This window comes from Odontesthes bonariensis, chromosome 12, assembly GCF_027942865.1.
Source record: "Odontesthes bonariensis isolate fOdoBon6 chromosome 12, fOdoBon6.hap1, whole genome shotgun sequence".
NCBI lineage: Eukaryota > Metazoa > Chordata > Actinopteri > Atheriniformes > Atherinopsidae > Odontesthes > Odontesthes bonariensis.
Genome location: NC_134517.1, coordinates 16181469 through 16204892, shown reverse-complemented (window position 1 = coordinate 16204892; position 23424 = coordinate 16181469). Strand labels below are relative to the sequence as shown.

General features: G+C 40.4%; 1 protein-coding gene across 2 annotated transcripts; it reads right to left on the bottom strand.

The window, feature by feature from the left end:
- Window positions 1-419: 419 nt before the first annotated feature.
- On the bottom strand, window positions 420-23413 carry LOC142396489 (uncharacterized). 2 transcript variants are annotated; one of them, XM_075479293.1, is made up of 23 exons: window positions 23261-23413; window positions 20957-21045; window positions 19489-19554; window positions 19282-19397; window positions 16360-16623; window positions 15690-15838; window positions 14597-14715; window positions 13267-13597; window positions 10534-10694; window positions 8651-8791; window positions 8520-8553; window positions 6461-6688; window positions 5795-6255; window positions 4791-4918; window positions 4452-4568; window positions 4096-4212; window positions 3659-3754; window positions 3410-3582; window positions 3234-3280; window positions 3078-3121; window positions 2180-2248; window positions 1944-2094; window positions 420-1775 (listed from the first exon to the last, which is right to left on the bottom strand). In XM_075479293.1, the coding sequence occupies exons 2-23, from the start codon at window positions 21014-21016 to the stop codon at window positions 1620-1622; spliced, it is 3228 nt and encodes a 1075-aa protein (XP_075335408.1). In that variant the 5' UTR covers window positions 21017-21045; window positions 23261-23413; the 3' UTR covers window positions 420-1619. The 2 variants fall into 2 exon arrangements, with proteins under 2 accessions (XP_075335408.1, XP_075335409.1); XM_075479294.1 differs by having other exon boundaries at window positions 15690-15814.
- Between the last annotated feature and the right edge of the window lie 11 nt (window positions 23414-23424).

The following is a 23424-nucleotide window of genomic DNA, read 5'->3' as shown; positions in this document are numbered from 1 at the left end:
CTCGTGATAACAAATTAATTATTTTGTTACCTCAATATAACAAAGATCGTTTTCTTGTGATAACGAATTCATTTTTGTTCGTCTTGATTTCAACCTACAAGAGCTGCCAAGAACAACTTCCGTAGCCACTGGCTGTAGCTAACCGGTAACCCCTAAACAAACCCAGTCAAGTTAACAAACCAACGTAAAGTGTAACTTATCGGTAGGCTACAGCTACAGCTAGTGGCTACGGAAGCCGTTCGTGACAGCTCTCAAGACGAAAACATTATAAATTGAGTCGTTATCACGAGAAAACGATCTTTGTTATATCGAGATAACGAAATAAAATGTTTTTTTTTTTTTTTTTTTTAAATCTATGGCCATTCTCGGCTTCTGGACAAAGCAAGTTTTAATTGTAAAATAAAAACAGTAACAAATCGTTCATTCTACAAGTTTTAATACACCAGTGAAACCAAATGCATTTTGGAACCATTCTGATTTCCATTTCACACGTCTTTAAAAAAAAAAAAAAATAGCATTGGGGATGTTTTTAATGTAAGAAAGAAACACAATACATCTAAACAAAAAGCAAAGAAACAACAAGATTAGTCTTTGCCAAGATGAATTCACACAATGGGTCTTCAGCTTGTATTTGAAAGCAACACGTGTCAGTGCCAGTGCGCCCCTGAACCTTTTGCAAGTTAGATGTAATTTCAACAAAATGAATTCCCTACCTGTTGAATGTTAAAAAATACAATAAAGTTAAATTACTTTTTTTTTTAACATGCACCTTCCTATGGTTTGGAAAATATGATGTGCAACCAACTGTCCTGCAAGTTTGTACCAAAATGTTTTCTATTCAGTTTCATAAAGAAGCTAAAGTTCGTTGTTGTACGAGGATAACTTTTTTTTAAATGCAAGGTCACACAACAGATAGTTGTCATCAGCTAAAAGCAGTGTCCATGCAATATCTTTAGGCCTGTGATGGATTGGAGGAGAGTTGCACATGCACAATAGAAGAGCTTTACTTTATTGCAAAGACGACTACAATGTCCCCTGTCTAAAAGGGAAGCCAACGGTGAAGTCCTGAGGATTCAGCAGCGTTTGACTTCATCTCGTTTAGTTAACATGGACTAATGCTAAAGAATCAGCTGCGATTGAGAACCACTTAACTAAACAACTAGTAGTTACACAGAGCATAAACGGTCTAACAAATGTCAGATAAACTTAGGTAAAGCTCTTCTAAATTCTGCCTCGTAAACTAGGTTTTACCACCGTAGCACTTTCACAAGCCAAACCAGTATGTGGTTTGATTTAGGACAGCGGATAGAAAATTAAATACAAATATATTCTTTATAAAATATCTAACTAGCATAAAAACAAACTGTAAAAAGTCTTGAGGTGTTCAAACCTTTTGGACATGTAGATTTCACTTTTTGATTGGACGCACAGACACCTCTTTATTTCATGTTAGTTAATGCCTGCAGAGGACCCACACAGGTATAAGTTTCTGTGATGCCTTGCAACTCATGACTAAAATAACAAAAATCTAAATTAAAGAAACTACTTTTAGTTGACTGAAATGTCTGTTGCTCAGTATGAGCAGTGATGTATAATGGCTAATAAGGAATGCAAACGGCTCAACAGGAGAGCTGCTTTGCGTGTTCAATGTCCAGGTTTTGATGTCGATAAAGGTTAAGAATCAGATCTCTGATTTCATCTCGTTTCCTCCGAACCTGCTGCCGTGGGAACCATTGTTGTAGGTTTAGAGGGAGGTCAAAGTGTACCACGGGGTCCTAAGAACAGAAGCAAAATTTATGAACATCATATGCCTTAAAAATATTCAGCCCTATGAAGTTTTCTGCCAAACCTAATGTTTAAAAGCTGTTGCGGTTTCAATATCAAGGCGTGAAAGTCTATGCCATAAAATCCAAGTCTTACATAGGAGCAGATCGCATTTTTACCTTTAAAAAACACTCGACATATTGGAGCAGGTAAAGGCCACAGTCGCTGCTGTTGTCCTGAAGGGGAACTTTGCAATGTGAGCTTTTCATCTGGTCGGGGCTAAAGTCCCTGGATGAACCCCGTCGGACCTCCCATTCGGACTGCAAGTACCTGGGAGACGAATACGAGTCATTCTTTAGCACACCGATCAAGACAAAAAAAAAAAACCTGGATGGATTCACTATGCCTTACTTACTCGCGTAAGAGTTTGAAGACTCGCTCATGGAGAGAAAGTTTCAGGGAATCCATGATGAGAATACATGGCCTGCAGAGAGGAGAGATGTGAACGTCAAGTGGTGCCTTTTCTCAAATTCTTAAGATGGTGAATAAACAACTGCAGAATCAACAACACTTTCGTGTTGGTGAGTATGGGCTGTGTTTATTCTATGGAGACAGAAAACAGCCAAACATTGTTATGATCAGGCATTAACAGGTTAACTGCATCAGAACTTTTTATTTTATTTATTTATTTATTTATTTATTTTTTAAATCGAGGGGTTGTGCGAAGTACCAATGAATAGTCCGTGTCTTACCTGCAAATACCTGACTGCAGCGGCTAGGAGAGGCATATGCACACATGCACACAATATCCAATCCATAGATACAAATGACCGACCCATAATTTACAACGTAAATCCTAGATCTGACTTTCAGATGACGTCACGGGACAAGGAAGTGTCAGCGTGTTCGTTGTTTACAGCCACAGGTGATGATTCTTTCTGACCAAACGTTCTACAGCGTTTCCGTATCACCGTAAAGTATAGGCTCGGCTTTGCTTGGAAGCTCGGCTGAGGTAGCGCGAAGAAGAAAAAAAAAATCTGGTAGTATCAGTTACTTTACATTTTCAAAGAAAGTGACCAGCACCATACCAAACCGTACCGCACCGTGCAATGGAAAAGCACCATTGGCTGAATATAGACTGTTTTAATAAAATCTGAATTAGGTAGAAAAGCACCTTATACTGCACCGTACCACTGATGCCTGCAGCAAACCAAACAATTTCAAGACAGTTTGTTTAAAAAAAGAAAGAAAGAAAAAAACTGCACCAGCACTTGAATGTCAAGAAATCACTGAAGCGAAGCAGCCAGACTCACCTGTTGCAAACTGTCTTTCTCTTGCATGTCCGCTCTGTGCAACTCTACAAACAGAGACAACGGTGCGGTTAGCAGATTAAGTGCAACAAATCCGGCGGGTAGAAAACTGCAGGAAATTAAGAAAAATTCTGGTGAGCACAGCAGAATATTCCTTACTACTGGGCAAGGTGGTGGATCTTTGGTTGATTCTTCTGGGGGTTTTTCTAAAAAAAACAACAACACACAAACCAAACATTACCTTCAGCATTTTTCAGCTATTACTCATAACGTCACGATCCAAATAAAGACTTCAAAACAATCATGTTAAGTAAAAAAAACAAACAAACTGTCACCTGTTTCTGTTTCCCCGCTGTCACGAGGTTTTGACGTTGGTGGTGTTTCGTCATCACCATTAGAGATTTTACAGCCTTGAGCCTCATCCTCACTCGGTGACTCTCCAATCCAGGCATCGCATTTAGGCTCATCCAGTCCAGGAAAGCAAATGACCACCAAATACCAGTGAGCTCTAAACACAGAAATCATAAAATTAAAAAAAAAAAAAAAAGAGCTATCCAATACACCTTTTTGTCTATTTAACTTACTCCTGATTGACAGGAACAAACAGGAAGTCCTTTTTGAAGATGTCCACATGTCGTGTCCATGTCTTTACACGTTGGTGTCGCCTCTGCCTCTGACAGCTGGGTGCATGAAACAACGCAGGTTTAAACAGCGCATTGGAATGTGATGCCTACAACATGTTTTAAACAAATTGGCGGAATGTTCAACAACTAATTTGGACAGAAGTTCTAACAACAAGTTAGTGTCATGACTCAACCTAAGCATCGACTTCAAGATAGGCAGAACATTTCTCATTGTCAACAAATCCTGAGTTGTACTGTTGCCGATTAGATAAATGGTAAACCATTTGCAAATCGTTGAGTTCTGATTTTCTTTGGATTTTGCACGACGTCTGAACCTTTTGAAAATGGTGTTACATTTCCTGGAGCCGGGAAAGCTAGATACCGGGCGATGCACTCACGAGTCACTGCTGCCGCCCTCACTGGCGTTGTCCCTGCGCGTCAGCTGCTTGTAGAAGAAGCTGCTGAAGATGTGGGTGCGCTCGACCACAGCGGCAGAGGAATTCTGGAGGAGGTATCTGGTTCAAAAAAACACATCGGCGCAATCAATTCAAACTCATGAGGAACAGGGCTAATGTGTGGTGGTGGTTAGAAAAGGTTTCAAAACATGTCTTGCACTCCAAACAGACTTTTGCCATACTAATATTGTACATGCTGATACTGATGTGGCAGTGGTGACACATTTCCGATCTATCGCACAGCCCTAATGAGAAACGCCTCAGTTCATTGCGTCGGGATAAGTATGTATGTCACTTACTTGAGGTAAAAATCAATGATGACATCATTGAGATACTGCCCACTGTCAAGGCACTGCAAGTCTTCCATTGTGACGGTTATTCCTCCTTTCAAGGGAGGTGGAGGAAACTGGATCAACCTAAACAGAGAAGGAGGGGTTTATAATGAGGGAATTTACTTCAATGATGGGAAATGAAAAGGCAAAACCAGTATCGGCTGCATTAAAGTTCAGATGAGGGAATTCTTATCATTACGTCAGCTGATGCATGCATGTAAGATGCTGCTCGCACTAGGCTACTTAGGACAGATGCAGCCAATGTAAAACCAATGTAAAACATGATAATGCATGTAGACGACTTGCCTGCGCGTTATACCCTGATGCTTATATTTAATCCATTTGGAATCTGGTTTACTCAGCGACACAGAGTAGGATCCTTTGGCTCTACGACGGCGAAGTGTGTATATAGGCTTGGCTTCCTCTTTTCTGCTCTGTGGGAGTAAATGCATTTGGTAGATCAGAGGTTGTCACCCTGGGGGTCAGAACCCCAATGGAAGTGACACATAGTAAAACTGAGAGGATGCAAGATGTTTACCAAGGAGGCTTTTCTGCCAAAGAGGTTCCAGTTCTGGTTTGAAGCCAGAGGCCAGCTTCGAAAAGGTTCTTTCTGTTTTGACCCCCTAACCTTTTGCTACACCAGCACCGACGCTTTGGTAGGCCAAAGCAATGAACTGCTTATGTTTAAAATTCAGTAGCCAGCGTTTCATCTAGTCTACTTAATTCAGTTGGAAACAAAAAAAAAAAAGAAAGAAAAACCTGGGCGTCAACATGGGAGTAATAGCAAAGAAGCAGAGGAACATGAGCTCACTGTTACTCTCATTTGCCAATAGTTTCCATGTTTAAAAGTCCCATTTGTAAACGATGCCTAATGCGCCCATAAAGAGTGGCGTTCAAAATAACAGTTTTCATCTGAATTTATACGCGTTTTAATGATTGCATGCTAGCATATACAGATCCTTCACAGAACAGAATGTTTAACTCTGCAGCACCATTGATAAATACCAGTGAAAGTTTGAAAAAGGTGCCAGTTGGCAAACACCAAATGTTGTTGAACAATGCCGAAAAACTAGATGGGTGATATAAAGACACTGTTTTGCAGGAGAACCAGTGGTAAGATAAACTGTCCACCTGCACCGTGTTCCTCTATAATAAATCAAAATACTATTAATAGTAGAATATTATCAATAATAGAACATATGTAGACATATATTGGAAGAGATGTTTAGAGTGATGTGATGACGTGGCTCTGATCGCTTCTGCGCTGCACTTTAACAGGTCACAACCCAAAGAAGTTGGGAACCATTTACCTTGGGGGGATCATCGAGCTCTTCCTCTTTCTCTTTCTGATCCTCCTTTAGTTCGAGCTGAGTCTCTGTGTCTTCCTTTGGTGCCGTCTCCGGCTCCAGATCAGACTCTTTCTCAAGGTCTGGATCCACCCAGATGTGAGCTGTGGGGATTTCATCCACATCAGAATGTGAATCGTCCCAGTCAGTGTTCAGCTCTGGGTCAGGGCTTTTCACGCTCAGCATGACGAGCAGGTGCGAGTCCAGTCCAGTTCTTTCAATCAGCTCTACACTTTCATCCAGAGATAGAAAAGGAGCACTGATATGTTCCAAACCACTAAGTCTGTCTTCACCGGGGGCTGCAAGGTTTTGTGAATTTGCCAGATTGTTGATGCAGTCTAGTTCCAGGATAGAACGCAATAAAGCTCCCTCCATTCCCACCAGAGGATCTCTCAAAGTGAGCAGAACAAAGGGGCTGGCTTCCTCTATCAAAATAAATAAAACACATTCAAGTATCAAAAACAAATTATATTAGAAAGCTATAACAAAAAATGTCTGGGAATCTTGTCAATTCAAACTACCAAATTGGAAACATTCAGCGCAGGGACCAATGAAAGTCAAGTACGTATAATTCAAAATCAAACACTTTTGGTCAATTTGAACAGGTTTATAATGTTCCAGTTGTCTCACCAGTATTTATGGCTCCATCTTCTTTGATGCAGAGCTGGCGAAGGTCCTGTTGTATAGCTGCTGCTGCCGTTTCTGACACATAAAACAGCAGGACAGCGGCTGGAAAAGGCTTCTCATCACCCTCTAAGCGAATCAGTCGTTCCTCCAGCTCCTCTTGCTCCCAGATGCTGTACTTCCTCAGCTCTTTGCGCTCAAAGGTTACCATCACATCCAGCTGCTTACTTGACCCTGAGGATGAGAGGAGGACAGGTAAACTTAACACCTGCCATCTTGGGAATCAAAACGGTGAACATGGTTTTCTCATTTTTAACCACACATCACACATAATACAGATAAATCTAAATAAAAGACATGAAAGTAAAAGCATGCAATCAACCACTGTAACCGAGCTCAGTCATCAGCCCTTTTCTACCCGTCTGTGTTCAAGGTGGGACGGATGCACCTTTGTTTTGCGTCGGTGTCCTGTGTGCAAGTGTAGAAGCACAACAGGTGTCAAAGTTTATATTTTACCAATATGCCTCTGAACCGACAACAGAGGCATTCATAGAGGTGTAGAAGTATGTGTGTAAGGCCACCCAGCACAGCAGAACAAACTAACAATGCTGTTTTCACTCGGCTCATTCCACTCGGTGCACACTGATGCAGCGCTGAGACCCTTCTCTTTGCACTGTGTGAATACCCAAAGGGGAACAGCTGTGTATCAAAAAGGACGACTTTTATTACATCATTGTCTTCTTGTGGCAGATTGAAAGTAAGATTATTGTTTCTTGATTAAGCGTTTTATGGATCCTGCTGGAAGATTGAACTGCGTGACCTGGCTGCGTTACGCCCATCCCAAGTTCTTGTTGCATTGTAGCAAGGATGCGACTTTGAAAAAAATAAAAATAAAATAGGTTGGGATATCAAAAACATAGACCAAACAATGTTTCCTATCCATTTTATTTGCAATCAATTATAAGCAAAAGGAGCTAAAGGAGCAGCAGAGTAGCAACAACAACTGTTACCAGGTTGCCTTTAAATTAGTGTTTTACAATGTTAATTTATTGTATTTTGCATGCAGCTTTTGCCTGGTTATCTGACACTCATAAATATAATTAAGCCATTGGTTTTACTACACAGTCTATTTCCACAATGGCCTCTTTCCAGTGTGAGGACAAGAACCCACAAAGGAAAAACCAACATTGCAAGTTGTTTCACATATTCTGAACAATGGCCCAATGTGGCAGAAAAAAAGTTAGATGTTGGTGGGAACTGCAGAACAGACTAGGATAGGCTCCAGCCCCCCCGCGACCCTGAGTTGGATTAGGCAGGTACAGAAAATGGATGGATGCATGGGATTTTTAATTTACTGATGCATTAATTTTAGTTTAGCAGACACTATGCAATTGTTTAGCATACATAGAGTTGGTTCACCCAGCTGTCATCACGTGTAGTGTAACAGCAAAACCTAAAATAATTCTAATAATATTTAGAATCAGAATTTTCCTGGACACTGAGTTGCTGATATTTTGCACACTTTAATTTTCTAGACAAAATTAATTAATAAGGAATTTTACAAATGAGAGTTATTTAGGACTGAAATTTATTTTTAAAGGAAACAAACATGTTTTCCATGCTGAAAGTTTTTCTTTAATAGATATATTTGTAACAGAAACAAAGCCAGGGTCACATGTCACTGAACGCCCACCTTAGTTCACTGGAGGGGGACATTCAGAGGCTCAAGAGGTGAAAGTGCTCTGTGGTCTAGAAGCTCTAATCCAAGAGAGCAAACGCACTTAACTAACTGAAATAGACCGCTAAGCTCAGAGAGGATGGTATGCAGACAGCAGGATGGGTTCTTTTTGCAACATATACAACCCAGACTAAAGGTCACACATAAGCTACATGTCCTGACATCACTGTGAACTCTTCAGCCAGACAAGGGTATCAAGGCATATCGTCCTCAGGATTCATAAGGAATAAGAAATGTTTCAGAGACTGTGACCCATGGGAATTAGTGTAGACGCTCAAGTGCATTATGAATAGAAAAAAACACCATGTACAGGTGTCATCGTGTTACCTTTGAGTGGGATGATGATTTTGTTTTCTGCTACCTGTGGAAGAAGAAAAAGAGATGTTATACGCCCAAGTTCTGATATGAATAACCAAAAATAAATAAATAAAGGATTGTGATGTTAACACTGGGGTTACCAGGAGGCTTCCATTTGCTCTGCCTTGGTAACCTGCATAGTGCAGCGTGCAGAAGGCCACACTCATACAGGAGTAGTCCATGTGGTGGACAGGAGACGCTGGCGGTGAACAAGAAGCCTCGTCGACCTCCAATTGCAACATCTGCAACACAAAAGCATACGTGCACAAAATTGGTGGAAAGGTGGTGGTGCAGAAGGCACAGCAAGAGCACATCTTTAATGACTCCTTTTTTTTTTGTTTTTGTTAAAATGAACTGAGTCAATATTTTTAAGCCGCTATTTTTTGGCTTTGGAAATTCCTTTCAATGGCACCATCTAGTGGTGGACAGAAGACTTACACTGTGTTTGATGGCAATGCACTGCAAAATTGATCAAGGCATCATGAAACTGGGTTAAAAAAAAATAAATAAATGAAATGCACAACTCTGTACAAAACTCAGATTAAAGCTTGCCTACAGGAGGTAACTTTGGTTTTATAATCTGTCATTCTGACTCGCTGCACGATGAATGAATGAATGAATGAATGAAGCTCCTGTGTGATCAGCCCTTTTCATATCATACAAACCAATTTATAAGTGAAATGTGGAATTTTAAAGCACTATCGTGTATGCTTGACTGCATACTCTTAGCAACAAAGCTATTCTTGGGTTATTTCATCGGATTATACATGAATGCCAAAAGCTAATTTCTCATGTATTGTATGAAACTGGTTAGAACGAACACCTTTCTCTTGGCAGATTCCATTTTGTGCGGGAACTAAGGGTGTGTTTAAACTTCACAGGTTGAGTTTAATTCAATTGAACTCTGATGCAATTACTCTGTTTGTAAAGTTAGCTGCTAATAAAGTTAAGTAAGTGTAATGCTGTCATTTGGCATCACGGTGCACACCAAAACAAGCAGGCAGCAACCCCCTGAACCGGAGGGGTTACGCACTTGGGATTTAAATATAAATGCAGAACAGACCAAAGACGTCCAAATGCGCAGCACTGTAATCTTTGACTTAAAGCTTACTTTTGTTCCTCTAAACATAAAAGTCCATATACACAAGTAATTAACGAGCACATTTAGCCTGACATGCAGCATTCTTTGGTAAGTTTGCAAGTTCCACTGGAAAATATATGTCACATTGTTTGTTTTTTTACTAAACCTTTGTTAACATGAACCAGGTGTAAATGTTTCATTTCAGCTAAGGTCAGGGCCAACAAAAAAAAAAAACAGAACTCCAAGTGTAAACACATTTTCAATGTTTTTGTATATTGTTGTATATAGTGAGTATAAAACTTTTAATTCTCTCCTTTGTTGATGAAGCCATTTCAATCTTTCATCAGCCTATTATGGTTTGTTTTCACTGACTATTATGTTAATTACTTGTCGATATTGCACCTTTGAATTAATAATCCATAAGTAGGTCTTATCTAATAGCTCTAACATTTATGGTTTAATGTTGTAAGACTGTATTATTTTGTTAGATCATGGCCTAGTAGAGAACTAACCCTTTTGTACAATGTAAGACACTTCCCTTGTATGACCAATCTGTGCTCTCGTGTCATTAGGTCAGATACAAAACAAAAAGGTTGCTGCATAGACAGAGTGTTCTTATTAGTTTTATTCAATTAACAGACAGTCAGCAGGACACCCTGGGGCTGAACTAAAACCTTAAATCCCAGCATGGCGTCTCTAAAACATTGTGATCTCATGATAATCCAGGCATTAACTCAGCTCAGTTTAGAAACCAGCATGAGGTCGTTTTCTGTTGCGTAGTTTAAAAAAAAAAAAAAAAAAAAAAAAAAAAAAAAAAAGCACATATTGAATAACAGTCTTGGAAGCACATTTCAGATCATTATGAAACATGGTTCTGATGTAGTCGGTAACTGCGCTTTCTACCTGAAAGTCGTGTTCTCCAGGGGCCTCCTGCTGTTGGGACACGGCTTCCAGTGAGGATTTTCCCTGTACGACTCCGTCCTCCTCGGTGACCAGTGCGCGGACCACTCGACTGCGGCGCTCAGAATTGTCACCATTTTCCTCATCATCACTGGACAGCACAACTGAAACACAAATGTGAAAAGAAAAAAAAAAAAAAAGCATGACGCTAGCGTAAGCTTTTCTTGGAAATAATGCAACTTCCCTCCTTCCCAAGTGCTGGACACTCGAGCAGGCATAGGCCTTTTATTGACACCGCATGAGGAAGATGTAATGAGCTTTGAAGCAGCATGAAGTCCTAATACTGTAGTAATACTAGAAAAGACACGAGGTGCAGCTATTGAGAGGAAACACAACAGCAACGAAGATGAGCAACCAAAAGGTCCGAGACAAGATATTCAGATCTAATTCCTTTACTTTTCAGTTGTCAAAGAAACATGGTGAGTGTTGTTTCGAATAAAACTGCACATAACACAACGTAACTGTAATACTGATAGAATGTAATGAAACATTTTCCAGACGAAAACCCATGAGATTCACATGAAACGCAAGCTCGTGAAATGCGATTAAGAGGACCCTGGATTCAATTTTCTATGTGTATGAAATAACAGCTTCCACGATAAGCGGACACTCATCTTTGCTTGTTTGAATAGATCGACGTGTACTTTTTAAAAGCTTATAAAGAGAACATTCCCACCTCTGCCAGAGCGGCAGCTAACTACGTAGCAGAGGAAAACCTGCCCAGTATAATAATCATATATGTTCAACCACAATTACAGAAAGTGTGAGAAACTGTAGAAATTTCCGAACAACGCTCTCCAATTTAAAAATTGTGAAGATTTTCAATATTCCATCATCTACTGTACATGGCGTCATCAGAAGGCTCAGAGAATCCGGAGACACCTCTGTGTGTAAGGGACATGGTTGAAATCAACACCGGGTGCCTGAGATCTTCAGGCCCTCATGCAGCGCCGCGTTTGAAACAGGCATGAGTCTGATTGGAAAATCACTGTGTGAGCTCAGGAAAACTTCCAGAAATCTGCCGTACCATCCACAAATGCAGGTGAAAGCTCTATGATCCAAAGAAGAAGTGATATGTGAACATGATCCAGGAACACTGCTGTCTTCACTGGGCCAAATCTCGTTTAAAATAGACTAAAGACATTTTTTTTAAACCGTTTCTGTGGTCAGATTAATCAAAGTTTGAAATCCTTTTTGGAAATCATTTGACTCTTTTCCACTAGTACCTACTCAGCTCGACTCGACTTGATTCTACTAAGTTTAGGTCATTTTGCATTACAGTTGAGTACCACCTCAATGTGGGCGGGGTCGTTATAGCAAGACGGCCCACAATTCCTGTGACGTCATTTGTATGCGACACCAACACTGCACAACCTGCTGCTCGGTCTATGGCTTTGCGTGTAGCCATTTACATCATTAGCGATCACAGAAATAATAAAATCGCACGGTCGCTCTGGCCGGGTTTTTAAACATGTCGGGGTTCTTGTGAAGGAGACGCTTTGGTGACTCATCCAGTGTTCGCTCCCTGGCCAATCAGTGCCCGTCAGTCTGTAGACGTCACTATTTTGGGTCGACTCATCTTGCTTGGAACCCCTAAAAACAGAGTCGAGTCAACTCGAGGAGATGGACTATCTGGCTTATTATCAGTACTAATGGTATGAGGCTGCACTAGTGCTTATAGACCTGACATTGCCAATCTAGACGAATCCTTCTTCAGAAAGGGCCTAGCATATTTCAACATGATGACGCTACACCGCAGACTGCATCTATTACAACAGCACGGCTTCGCAGTGGGAAAGTCCAGGTGCTGGACTGGCCCGCCTGCAGTCAATACCTTTCAACCCACTGGGAACATTTTGGTGCATCATGGTGCACAAAATATCACAGACAAGACCGAGGACTTTTGAACAGCTAGCATCCTATATCAGACACAAATGAGACACCATTCCTCTACCAAAGATCCAACAGCTGATTGCATCCAATTGTTTTAGAAGAGGTGATGCCATACAGTAGGAAACATGGCCCTGTCTCAACTTTTAGAGAAGTGTTGCTGCAACCAAATTAAAGATAAGCAAATATTTTCCATGTAATTGTAAGATGCCTCACTTCCAATATTTCATACGTTCTTTCTATGTTCAACTGTAAATCAAATATTTGTTTAAGAGATATGCAAATCATTCCTTTCTTTTTTTATATACATTTCACATGGAATCCCAATTTGTTTTGGCACTGAAGTTGTACATACACGTATTTGCATTGCAAACACGTATTGGCAAATAAAGCCTGACTGATAATATGTTAACCAATAGCAGATACACATCGGCACGTGCTGTTCGCATGAATCTGCATACCATTATATTAATCCTCCTTAGACTTGAAAGCTCAGTGTCAAGCTCCACCGATAATTAGGGCATACACACATCAGCTACGGTATTGAAACCATCAGCCAAATATTATTTAGCTCCCTCTCAAGACTTTTTAATCGTCTAGGATTGAATCCAACAAATTCTTTGCAGTTGACTGCGGTATCAGACACAGGTGTTGGGTTGTTAAACTTACACATTTCAGACTTGCTTTAAAAGCACAAACTGTAAAATAATATATATATCTGCCTTAACACAGACTCTCTGGCTAGCAGGTAATAAGGACAATCTGTCCTGTGTTGGGTTTACTCACTGGGATCAGTGGGGCTGGTCTGAGTTGCACTGTCCTCACTGGATAATAAGCTTCGACTCTGGTTGCTAATAATGTCTCCATCTTCCAAAGAAGGGGTGGGGACCGGAACCAGAGCTTCCATCTGATCATCTTCTCCGACCGTGAACTGTACAATGCAACGGCCAAGATTCTCCATATCTATTTCTTCTTCCCCGTCCTCCTGACTAATTGATGTAGGGGTTGGTCCTCCAGCTCCTTCGTCTTCAATGGTAAAGCGAAGCACACTCTCACGGTGCCGTTTGGGGATGCTTCCTCCATTGCACTGGGACACCGATTCCTTCATTTTACGCTTCTGGGGAGACATTTACAGCAAAGATTACAAATTGATAGGGCAATAAATACAGAGCTATAATAAAGTATCATAATGAACAAACTTCCTTATATGATTATCTGTCCCCAAGGCTGTTCAATGGGGGCTCATTTTAGGTGCTCTTTATGCAGTTATCCAAAGCTGTAGGGTGCTTGTACATACAGAAGTCTTGTGGTAAACATCACAGGGACAGCCCAATATGACGCAATACACGAGGACTATTGGCATTACAAGGACATAACAAAAGCCCTTTCCAGTTGCCTTATTTGCTGATAAAGATGTCTTGGTTAACTGGTGGCTCTTCCCCTCTGGTAATTCAGATGCCAAACAAAGGTAGCTCAGAGTGTACTTGCACACATCAAGCTGGCGTTTCGGAATTAGCCGGCATTGTGAAATTAGCCGGGTAACAGCAGTATTGTTGGTAAGAGTGGCATGTTCCACTATGCAGGCTTGCCATTACATACATAGTCCATTTTGCCTCTATAACCATTTACCTTCCCAGCTCAGAGGCATGTTGGCAGCAGATCAACTTTGTATGCGAGGACTTTTAGCATTATGAGGACATACTTGGCAGAAACAGTATTTTTTGATGACAACATTTTTTGAGATGGAAAATAATGTTAGGTAAGCTTTAAAGGCTCATTTACAGCTTTCTTTTTGTTTTTGCTGTAACTTAACGCTGAATGGTGAGGAGACTGTCTGGAAACTAGAAGAGACGGGTGCTGCAAAGGTCTCTTTGTGAGCTGCGATGAATTCATTTATTACTTTTGCACTCGTCACTAAAAAGTCCCAAAGACATTTTCTTTCTAAATTCAACCACAGCAACAGCAACGCATTGACTCTGGAAAATTGCCTGATAATGGCCAAGAAAAGAGTGATGAAAATTTAGGCCAAAATGTACATCCGAACTTTTGATTTTTTTCCTTCTACCTGGTAGGGGTTTGATTAGAGTAAATTTTGGGTTTAAAAAGCGGTACTCACCAAACTCTGTTGTACATCTTTTTCAGAATCAGACAACCTGTACTTGATGCCGTCTTGGGAGAATTCATTACAGTCTGCTGCATCCTTATCATGCTCCCAGCTCAATGACAATCCACAGTCTGTAGGAGACGACAAACAACCTGTGATGCTAAAATGAACACGTACATCAATGACAACCTACAAACTAAACGTCCTATCCTCGAGCTATTAAAAAAAAAAAAAATTTATATTGTATCGCTAAACTGTTAACTCCAACATGCACATAGATAAATGGAGCAAATTCTGTTTTATACACCTGTTGTTGTTTTATGGACGTTTTAAGCGCAGCATTTGTTTATTCACTCTGCCAGATTCTTTACGTAAACTGGCTGGATAAAACTTGAAGCCTCAATTAAGACGCTTTCACACTGGAGTGTGAACTATACATCGCGGTTGCTTGTTTGTTTTTGTTGTGAACAAGCCAGCTAAAGGGCATGGATTTCCATTATCGGTCCTGTCCTTTTTCGTCATGCTTTTTTCCTTCCTGTTTAGTGCTGTTGAGCAGCTGTTGTAAACGGCGTGACGTTTTCCAGGCGGTTTGGTCCGCCTTCAGGTTGAGTGCGAAAGTGAACCAAACCAAATGACGGCTTGAAATTTTCCAGCATTCCCCGCCCAATCAAACCGAGTCCTTTGATGTTTCAAGTGCAGAAAAATGACCGCGTACCGTCTACTTCAGTCTGGAGTTTCAAGAGAAATGTAAAAAAACTAATAAAAAAAACAACATTGCATACACAGAAATCCCTTGCCAACTGAGAAGCTGACATAAATTCAACATTCAGTTACAATAAAAAGTATTGACTTTTTTTTTTTTAAATTTACATTCAAAATAAAGTATTTTTCTATTCTATTCTATTTTAAATATGGAAAACATCTACGTTAAAAACCTCTCCTTCAGCAAGAATCAAGGCACAGTGAGGGAATGGACATGCTTTCCAAGTATCATGAACAATTCATTCATGTTAAACCCTTGATATTTTTATTTTTTTTGTTGTTGTGTACAATTTCATCAAAACAAAAAGAGGAGAAATTGAGTTGAACAGAGAAGCATACGCACCTACAACCTCCGCAAACTTGTCTTCTTCTCCACTGTCTCTGCCTAGTATCACCTCCTTGGTATCTTCGCTTTCGTCGTTGTCCTCCTCCTCGTCCGCATTTTGTAGTTTTCTTCTGAGTCTTGACCTGAAGATGGGAAAATATCCACATCTAATCTCATTAAAAACATCAGCAAAATTTTAGATTTCACACAGAGCAGCCAAAAATCAAGCAAAGCCTACATCTATTGAAGCTAATTCTCCCAAAACTAATTGAAAAGAAACTAATTAAACTATGCTAATAAAGAATACCGCCCGTAGTTTTATAGCATTTTTGGTTGGTACTGTGACCTTCGAAGATTAGACTGCTTCTTCAACAAATATCAGTATGACATCATGAGTAAGAGAGAAGAAAAGGAAGCGTTGACTGAAATTTAATTAATATCACCATAATATGACTCTTCGTTGGTTGTCACTTCAGTACGTTTGTTCTGGCTGCCAAGCAAGAAATAGCAATTCAGCAAATTGCTGTCAAACAGAAACTTCACATTTAAGCATACATACCTTAAAGTATATGAGATGAGTTGCCAGCAAAAAAGCTTTAGGCTTATTTTGGAAGGATATGGGGCTGAAATTGGTCTTTTTGTTCATCCAATTTCCAAAATAAAAAATCTTATAACAATGTTTTCCTACCTCTGAGAAGATGAGGAAGGTGTGGTCTTCTGTTTGCTTCTAGGGGTTACACTCTTGCTCCTATTGTTCCTGGTTTCCTGGCTCCGAGTGGACCGAGTGTCTCTGCGGGTCGGTGGAGATTCTTCCCTGCACCGACCCCTCTCCCTCCGTGGACTTTTCAGCTGTTCTCTGTCGCTCATGGTGCCAATATTTTCTAGCTTTTCCATGTAAGCCTTTCCCAGCTCCGTCTTTAAAACATCTGTTAAGACCAGCAGAGGCTTCTTCCTGAGGAATGAAACAGAGAAATATTTACTTCCAACTTTCCTAAACAAATGGTTTCTCTGCGACTTCATAAGCCATCAAAGTTTTCTGACTTAAAGGTCATTTTTCACAACACTTCGAGCATACCAGGTGATCAACAGGGAGGGGTCGAGTGCTGTAGATAAGCCACGTGTGTTGTCAAGATAAGCTTCGCATTTAAGTCACGATGCTTAGAGGCAACACTTCCTCCAAGTAATGCAACTTGGAGCAGTGTAGGGAAATATTACTGTGCAAGCAGGCAGTGGACATGTATGAAATATTTCAAATTTCACCAAATATGGTGAATTTGACACAAAAGCAGGGAAAACACTGCATCTTTTTTTTTAAATGATATCACATTTACTCACATCAAAAGACCACCATTGCTTAACTAGTGAACCAATTTAATGAAATATGAGGAAATGATGAGTCATACAGCTGGCTGGCTGCACCCTGTATCTGTGGTGGGACAGAATGTTACTTGCACCATGAAACTTAAAAACACCAATTCCGGAAATATTGGGGGTGGGGGATCTCGTAAACCGATACTTTATTGACAACAGATTTTACCACGTCATCAACAACATTTGCCCATCTTGAATTTGATGGCAGCAACTAGTCTCAAAATGCTTGGAATGGGGGCCACAAAAGTCTGTAAAAGTATTAAAAAGTAGCACCAGGAGGATCACGTTGCAACTACTGTAATCAGGTGAATGGGCAACAGGTCAGTGACGTGATTGGGTGTAAACTAAAAAAAAAAAAAAAAAGAGCACCTCAGAGAGGCAGAATCTCTTAAGTAAAGATAATTAAAGACTATTGTTCCTACTAATAATAATAATAATGCTTTATAAGTCCTATTATACAGTCAGACAGTTTAATTGATTTGAATGTTATCTTGATTAATCAGGTGAATCCTGGATGTTATTTAAAGGATAACTGCGGTATTTTCAACATTAAGCCTCTTTTCTGAGTCGTCTGTAATGCTTTAGAACCCCCCTCACCGCTTTTTTGATGTTTACTGCTGTCTCCGGTATTTGCCTAATTTTGATTCATCTCAACCTGCTTCAGAACGGCAAGTCATGCGCATGTCTCGAAAGGTCCGTAAAAGCACCATAAACGTCCGTTTTCAAAATAATCAACTCACCGGAGTGGTTACTGGTGTGCACTGGTATTCCATATCAAATTTCGTTGCGAAAAGTTGCTTCTGTCGTGTTTTATTTGACATTTTGTAAATCCCATTGAGTTCTATGGAAGACTGGATGTTCGTTGATATTACTCCGATTACGTGCCGAAGGACAATGAACAATCGCCATCAATGGCGCCATCAAGTGGTGTGGACTATAGCAAGTCAGATTCAACTGCTGAGCGGAGGTTTATCCACGGCTGTGAGGTGGCTAAGAAAATAGTGCGAGCATGAACGAGCTGCCAAATAAAACACGACAGAAGCAACTTTTCGCAACGAAATTTGATATGGATTACCAGTGCACACCAGTAACCACTCCGGTGAGTTGATGATTTTGAAAACGGACGTTTATGGTGCTTTTACAGATCTTTTTGGACATGCACCATACTTGCCATTCTGAAGCAGGTTGAGATGTATCAAAATTAGGCAAATACCGGAGACAGCAGTAAACATCAAAAAAGCGGTGAGGAGGGTTCTAAAACATTGCAGACGACTCAGAAAAGAGGCTTAATGTTGAAAATACCGCAGTTCTCCTTTAAGCAGTACAAGTTAAAAAAAAAAAACTTAAAATAATTACAATAATTACACAGCATATTTGTATTGTGTCATTAGATGAAAACACGCTCATAAGATGGCGTTTGTGGATTATCGGAAAAATAAACATGCAACTGCAGTGGTTAGGAAGAACACACTTTCTGGGATATCCTGTTACACCTTTCTACTACTAAATGGAAGATTCCATTTCATTAAAGAATCTACCTTAGAAATACACAGCAATACATGTTTATCTACCATGAATTTATTGCTGAAAACCTTCATGGTGCAGCCTGTATTTAGGTCTTAAATGGGGATCTCCCTCAGAGGTGTTTTAATTTTCCTGTGCTTCTGCAACAAATCCAAGGCGGTCTGCTGTGCCTCACACGGTGCGAGGGCCCCATCTTGTGAGAGTCTGGGAAATTGCAATGGAAACACCAAAAGAATTATACAGTGTTTGCCACTTTCAGCTGAGCGGCACAAGAGTCACCAAGTGTGCAATCAACAGGACCAACCTCTTTTTTTTTTTTTTTTTTTTTTCACATTTGGATTTGGAAATTTAAAAAACGTGTTTATATTCCACCACATGGCTGAGATCCTCGTCATTTAGCAGACGCTTTCATCCAAAGCGACTTACAAATGAGGACACAACATTACAGCTGATGTCAAAGCTAACAATAAGCTACATAGCAGGAAACCACAGGGCTACCCAAATCCGGTCCTCGAGGGCCAACGTCCTGCAGGTTTCAGATGTTTCCCTGCTTCAACACAGCTGATTACAGGGTAATCAGCTGGGATAGGAGTTTCTTGAAGATAGACAGGGAAGCCCCTGTTCTTGTAGCACTTGGTAGGTTATTCCACCATCGTGGAACGACACAGGAAAAGACGTCCATTTTTCTTGGGGGGGGGGGGGTTTGCCTGCTTACCTGGCCATTTCCAAAGAGATCATAGCGGCATGGTTGTGATCACACATCATGGATCCATTTTTATGGTGTGGATTCCAAGGTCTGAATTTGCATCCTGCAAATGCAGTCCAGGAAACCTTTTTTTTTTAAAGGGGAAGAAAAACAGTGCATGTTAGCCCCTGATAGCATTTGGTCATGTGGTCAGACAGAGCCATTGATTTGCTGTACCTGTCCTTCCAAATTCCCACAGTCTGATGAAAGACACGTCATCGGGATTCTGAGCGGGTTTTCCATCTAAGAAAGAAAAGAAAAAAGGCACAGGGTGATTCATTGCCCCAGCAGAGTGCGACTTGAGCAGCATAACTGAACTGATGGCTCAGGGTCATTCAGGCCAACGATGAGCCTAATCAAAAAGGAAAGTTTCAAACCTAATCTAAAAGGAATGGAAGGTGTTGAGCTATGTAAATCTTCTTAACAGTGGGACATTTGTGTTGTAAAAATAGTCTGCCACACCATGTGTCATTCAAAGAGGCTTTCAGAAAGGATGTGTGGCCAAGCTCTGCTCAGAACAGGGTTATACATGCGGTCTGTGTGCTCTGCATTGAAGTAAAAACTTGCTCCAACTTGATCGCAGCGCTTTGTGACGACACGGCGGACCTCACCTGAGACTGGACGTGTCGTCACAAAGCGCAGCGACCAAGTTTAGGTTTGAAACTTTCCTTTTTGATAAAGCTTATCGTTGGCCTGTTTATCTGCTGATTAGTTCCGTTTTCAGTTCAGTGTCCAGACTGTCAGTAAATGATTGCTGTTAAAGAATGAATAGAGTAATAATGACTGAATTGTATCATAGTTGGTTTTGACTGGAAGCCATCTAATCACTGTAAGGTTGCTATATAACTGAAACCTGTTTAACGTCAGCGCTCTTAGATGACTTATGTCGTACACCGACGTGTATAAATGAACTGAATTGAAAAAAGATAATGACAAAATAAACAAGTGTCTGATGCAGAAGTGACGCAGTGTGAAAATCCACTACATAGCACTAAGATTTTTGAGGCGCGAGTTGCTTCAGATGGTGAAAAATTTGCTCCTTTTATGTTTCCCTCAGCTTGGTTCACCTTTTAGAATTTGTGTCCGATTCTGCAAACTGTGAGCACCGAGAGCTGTCTATTGCACATAAGACACTGGGTCTGCACCATTTACATGTAGGTTCAGAGAGCGGCATTCTGAGTGGGCAGAGTTGGGACTCCATCTAAATGGCGTATCAGCATATTAACCAGCAAATGAATGCCAGTCATTTTTTTCCCCCTCTTTGGCACATAACATCTTTCTAACCCTTGATTCCTCTGCCAGATCATAGTTGCTTTAAAGTGACGCCTCCTCCCACTGGCAAACATAATCCTTTCCATTTAAGAGATCAATTCCATTTCGACTTGTCATCACTTCTAGCTGGCTCATGTGAGGGCAAAAAGAAAAGGAGCGGACCAATAGACTATTAATAAGCAATAAAAACAGCCTTACTGTTTGTTTGTTTGTTTTTTAAAGCGAAATATCCCTTTAATTGAGCCAGCTGGCAGCCGAAAAGCAAGCATCGCTATTCAAGTATGTCTTCGTGAAATGGTGTAAATGCTGCAAACTCACACGGCCAACACGCACATACATGGAACTGGGTGTTGCAAGAGCTTCTATGTTTTACCATTTTCTCTTTGTCAACTGTAAATGGAATAGTTAAGGCTCTTCTTCGCTCCATCATCATCTGCGGTGTTATAAGGCACAGCAAAAACCCTGCAAGAAAGAAAGAATGCAAAAAAAAACACAAACAAGTGTGTCTGTGAGAACAAATCGTGCCTTGTAATGACGGAGCTCTAATATGTGCCTTAAAACCATATCAATCGTCGAAGACTTGGGACAGGCAGTAAAATGTCAATTAAAACAGAATGCAATGATTTGCACGCCTAATAAACCGTTATTTGATTAACAATAGAACATAGAAAGAGTATCAAATAATGAAAGTGAGACATTTTACTACATCATGGAAAAGATTAGCTCATCTTGAATTTGATGGCAACACCAGGTCTCAAAGAAAAGTTGGGACATGTTTACCACTGCGCAGCGACCCCTTTTCTATGAAGCCATGCTGCTGACTTAGATGCAGTACGCGGTTAATGCCAAACCACGTACTGCATCTAATGCAACCGCTTGACAATGCTAGTCTTGCAAAAATATGCTAGGCCTTCTCTGAAAATGACCCCATGCAGATGGGAGCATGTGTTGCTCTAAAAATGTGTATATCCCCTTCAGCATGGATAGTGCCCTTCCCAGATGTGCGGGCTACCAGCTCCATGGGCACTAATGCACCCCCATCCCATCAGAGATGCAAGTTTGTTTAACTGAGCGCCGACAACGAGCCGGATGGCCACTCACCTCTTTCATTCGATTCCATAATTTCTAATGGGAATTTCCGAATTTAGTTTAATTTGGCCACAAAACAGACTTCCGGTTGGCCTCAGTCCACTTCAAAGGAGCTTTAGCCCTGAGAAGACGGCATGATATTCGAAATCTTCTTAATTTCAAGATGAGGAACTTTATTATAGAACTCTACACGATTTGCAAACACTTTTTTTTTTTTTTTTTTTGCAGACTGCTGATCTGCTGCCATGTTTTACTTCTGAGAGACACCGTCTCTCCTAGATGTTCTTTTTATTCTCAATCATGCTACAGAACTGTTGCCAATCATTCTCATGAGTTGCAACATATTCCTCTACTGCTTACTTTTACATCCTTTTGTTGTCTCATCCCAACACTTTTGAGATATGCTGCTGAAATAAAAATTCGAGACTCGATATTTTCATTAAATATATATGTTACATTAGATACACGCCTAAAACAACACACACACACATTGTTTATTACTTCCCAAGAACTTGACATAGACAGTGGTTGGCCTGTTCACGTCAGTAGTAACTGGCCAATTATACTCGGTCGCGTGTAAGTCCAACCTCTGTAAGATAAATGTGAAGAAGATAAATATGAACAAGTTCAGGGCTCGTTCTGACAGAGGCTCTGTGAGAGCTCTGTCACACCGAGCCCAGCGCTGCCGTACTTTACCTGTGACCAAAATAAGTACTTCGTCTGTGAACTCAAGATTTCTCCGGTTTGTTTTTGGGCTTCCAATCAAAAAAAAAAATCGGGCTGAAATAGGATACTGCCTTATGCTATTTGCAAATCACAGCATTCTGTTTATGTTTACATTTTACCAAGTGTCCTTACTTTGTTTCGGTTTTTTTTTTTTTTTTTAGAGATAAGGTTGTAAAAGGTCCAGTGTCGGTGGCTCAATCATTTACCTTCAGGTGTTATTAGGTTGCTATATAAGAAGTTACATATCAAACTGCAGACTAAATGTTATCAATAATTACAAAAAGGATGGGCAGAACTGTAATATGGAGTTTGAATTTTTTTAAACATATTAAAAAAAGATATTGCTAAATTGTGCTTCTTTTTGACGATCGTGGCTCTATTGGGCCAGTGGAGCATCGTAAGCTACAACAAGTGTTGCAATACAAAGACACAAGGACATCAAAACCGCTGCTATAGGAATTATGCCCATGCGAGTCTGGACGTTGATACGTTTAGAAGAAAACCATAAACGAAAACTTGTGCTCAATGTATAATACCAACTTGCATCTTAATAGAGGGAATCGATGTGTAAATTATAGCAAACAAAAGTGAATGCTTCTTTTGTCATTGAGGCTGATGTTTGTGTTACTTCTTTAGCACGTGCATTGTTTCTCATTTAAAAATAAAAGACCACCCCTGTCTATGTCACACACACCTCCACATCTGCAATATGTTTGTTTGTTTTTTTAGATGATTTTCTCTTCGTGAATCCAACTGAAAGTAAAAACAAATCCTATCAGCTAGCGCTAGCCTACCTAGCTTGCCGCGTTTATGCTACACTTTATTCACGATGCAGGCTAAACGTAGCAAAGCCAGAGCTTACCCCAGGCCAGGGCCTCCTTTGATGGTCGCACACTAAATGGAGAAAATTACTCTTCCATGAATGTTCCCATCTGTACCTTGCAGGTGCAGAAAGAACACATATTTCTGGGTCCAAATCCGCACTCAACAGGAGTTTCAATTTTCTACAGCAACTTCCGGTAAGAA

Bases quoted from the DNA above. Each gene is read 5' to 3' on its own strand.
- LOC142396489 (XM_075479293.1), bottom strand. From the start codon at position 21,016: ATGATGATGGAGCGAAGAAGAGCCTTAACTATTCCATTTACAGTTGAC. The intron at 19,398-19,488 runs GTACAGCAAATC...TAAAAAAAAAAG, and splicing joins GTGGGAATTTGGAAGGACAG to GTTTCCTGGACTGCATTTGC. The intron at 6,689-8,519 runs GTAACACGATGA...TCTCATCCTCAG, and splicing joins AATCATCATCCCACTCAAAG to GGTCAAGTAAGCAGCTGGAT.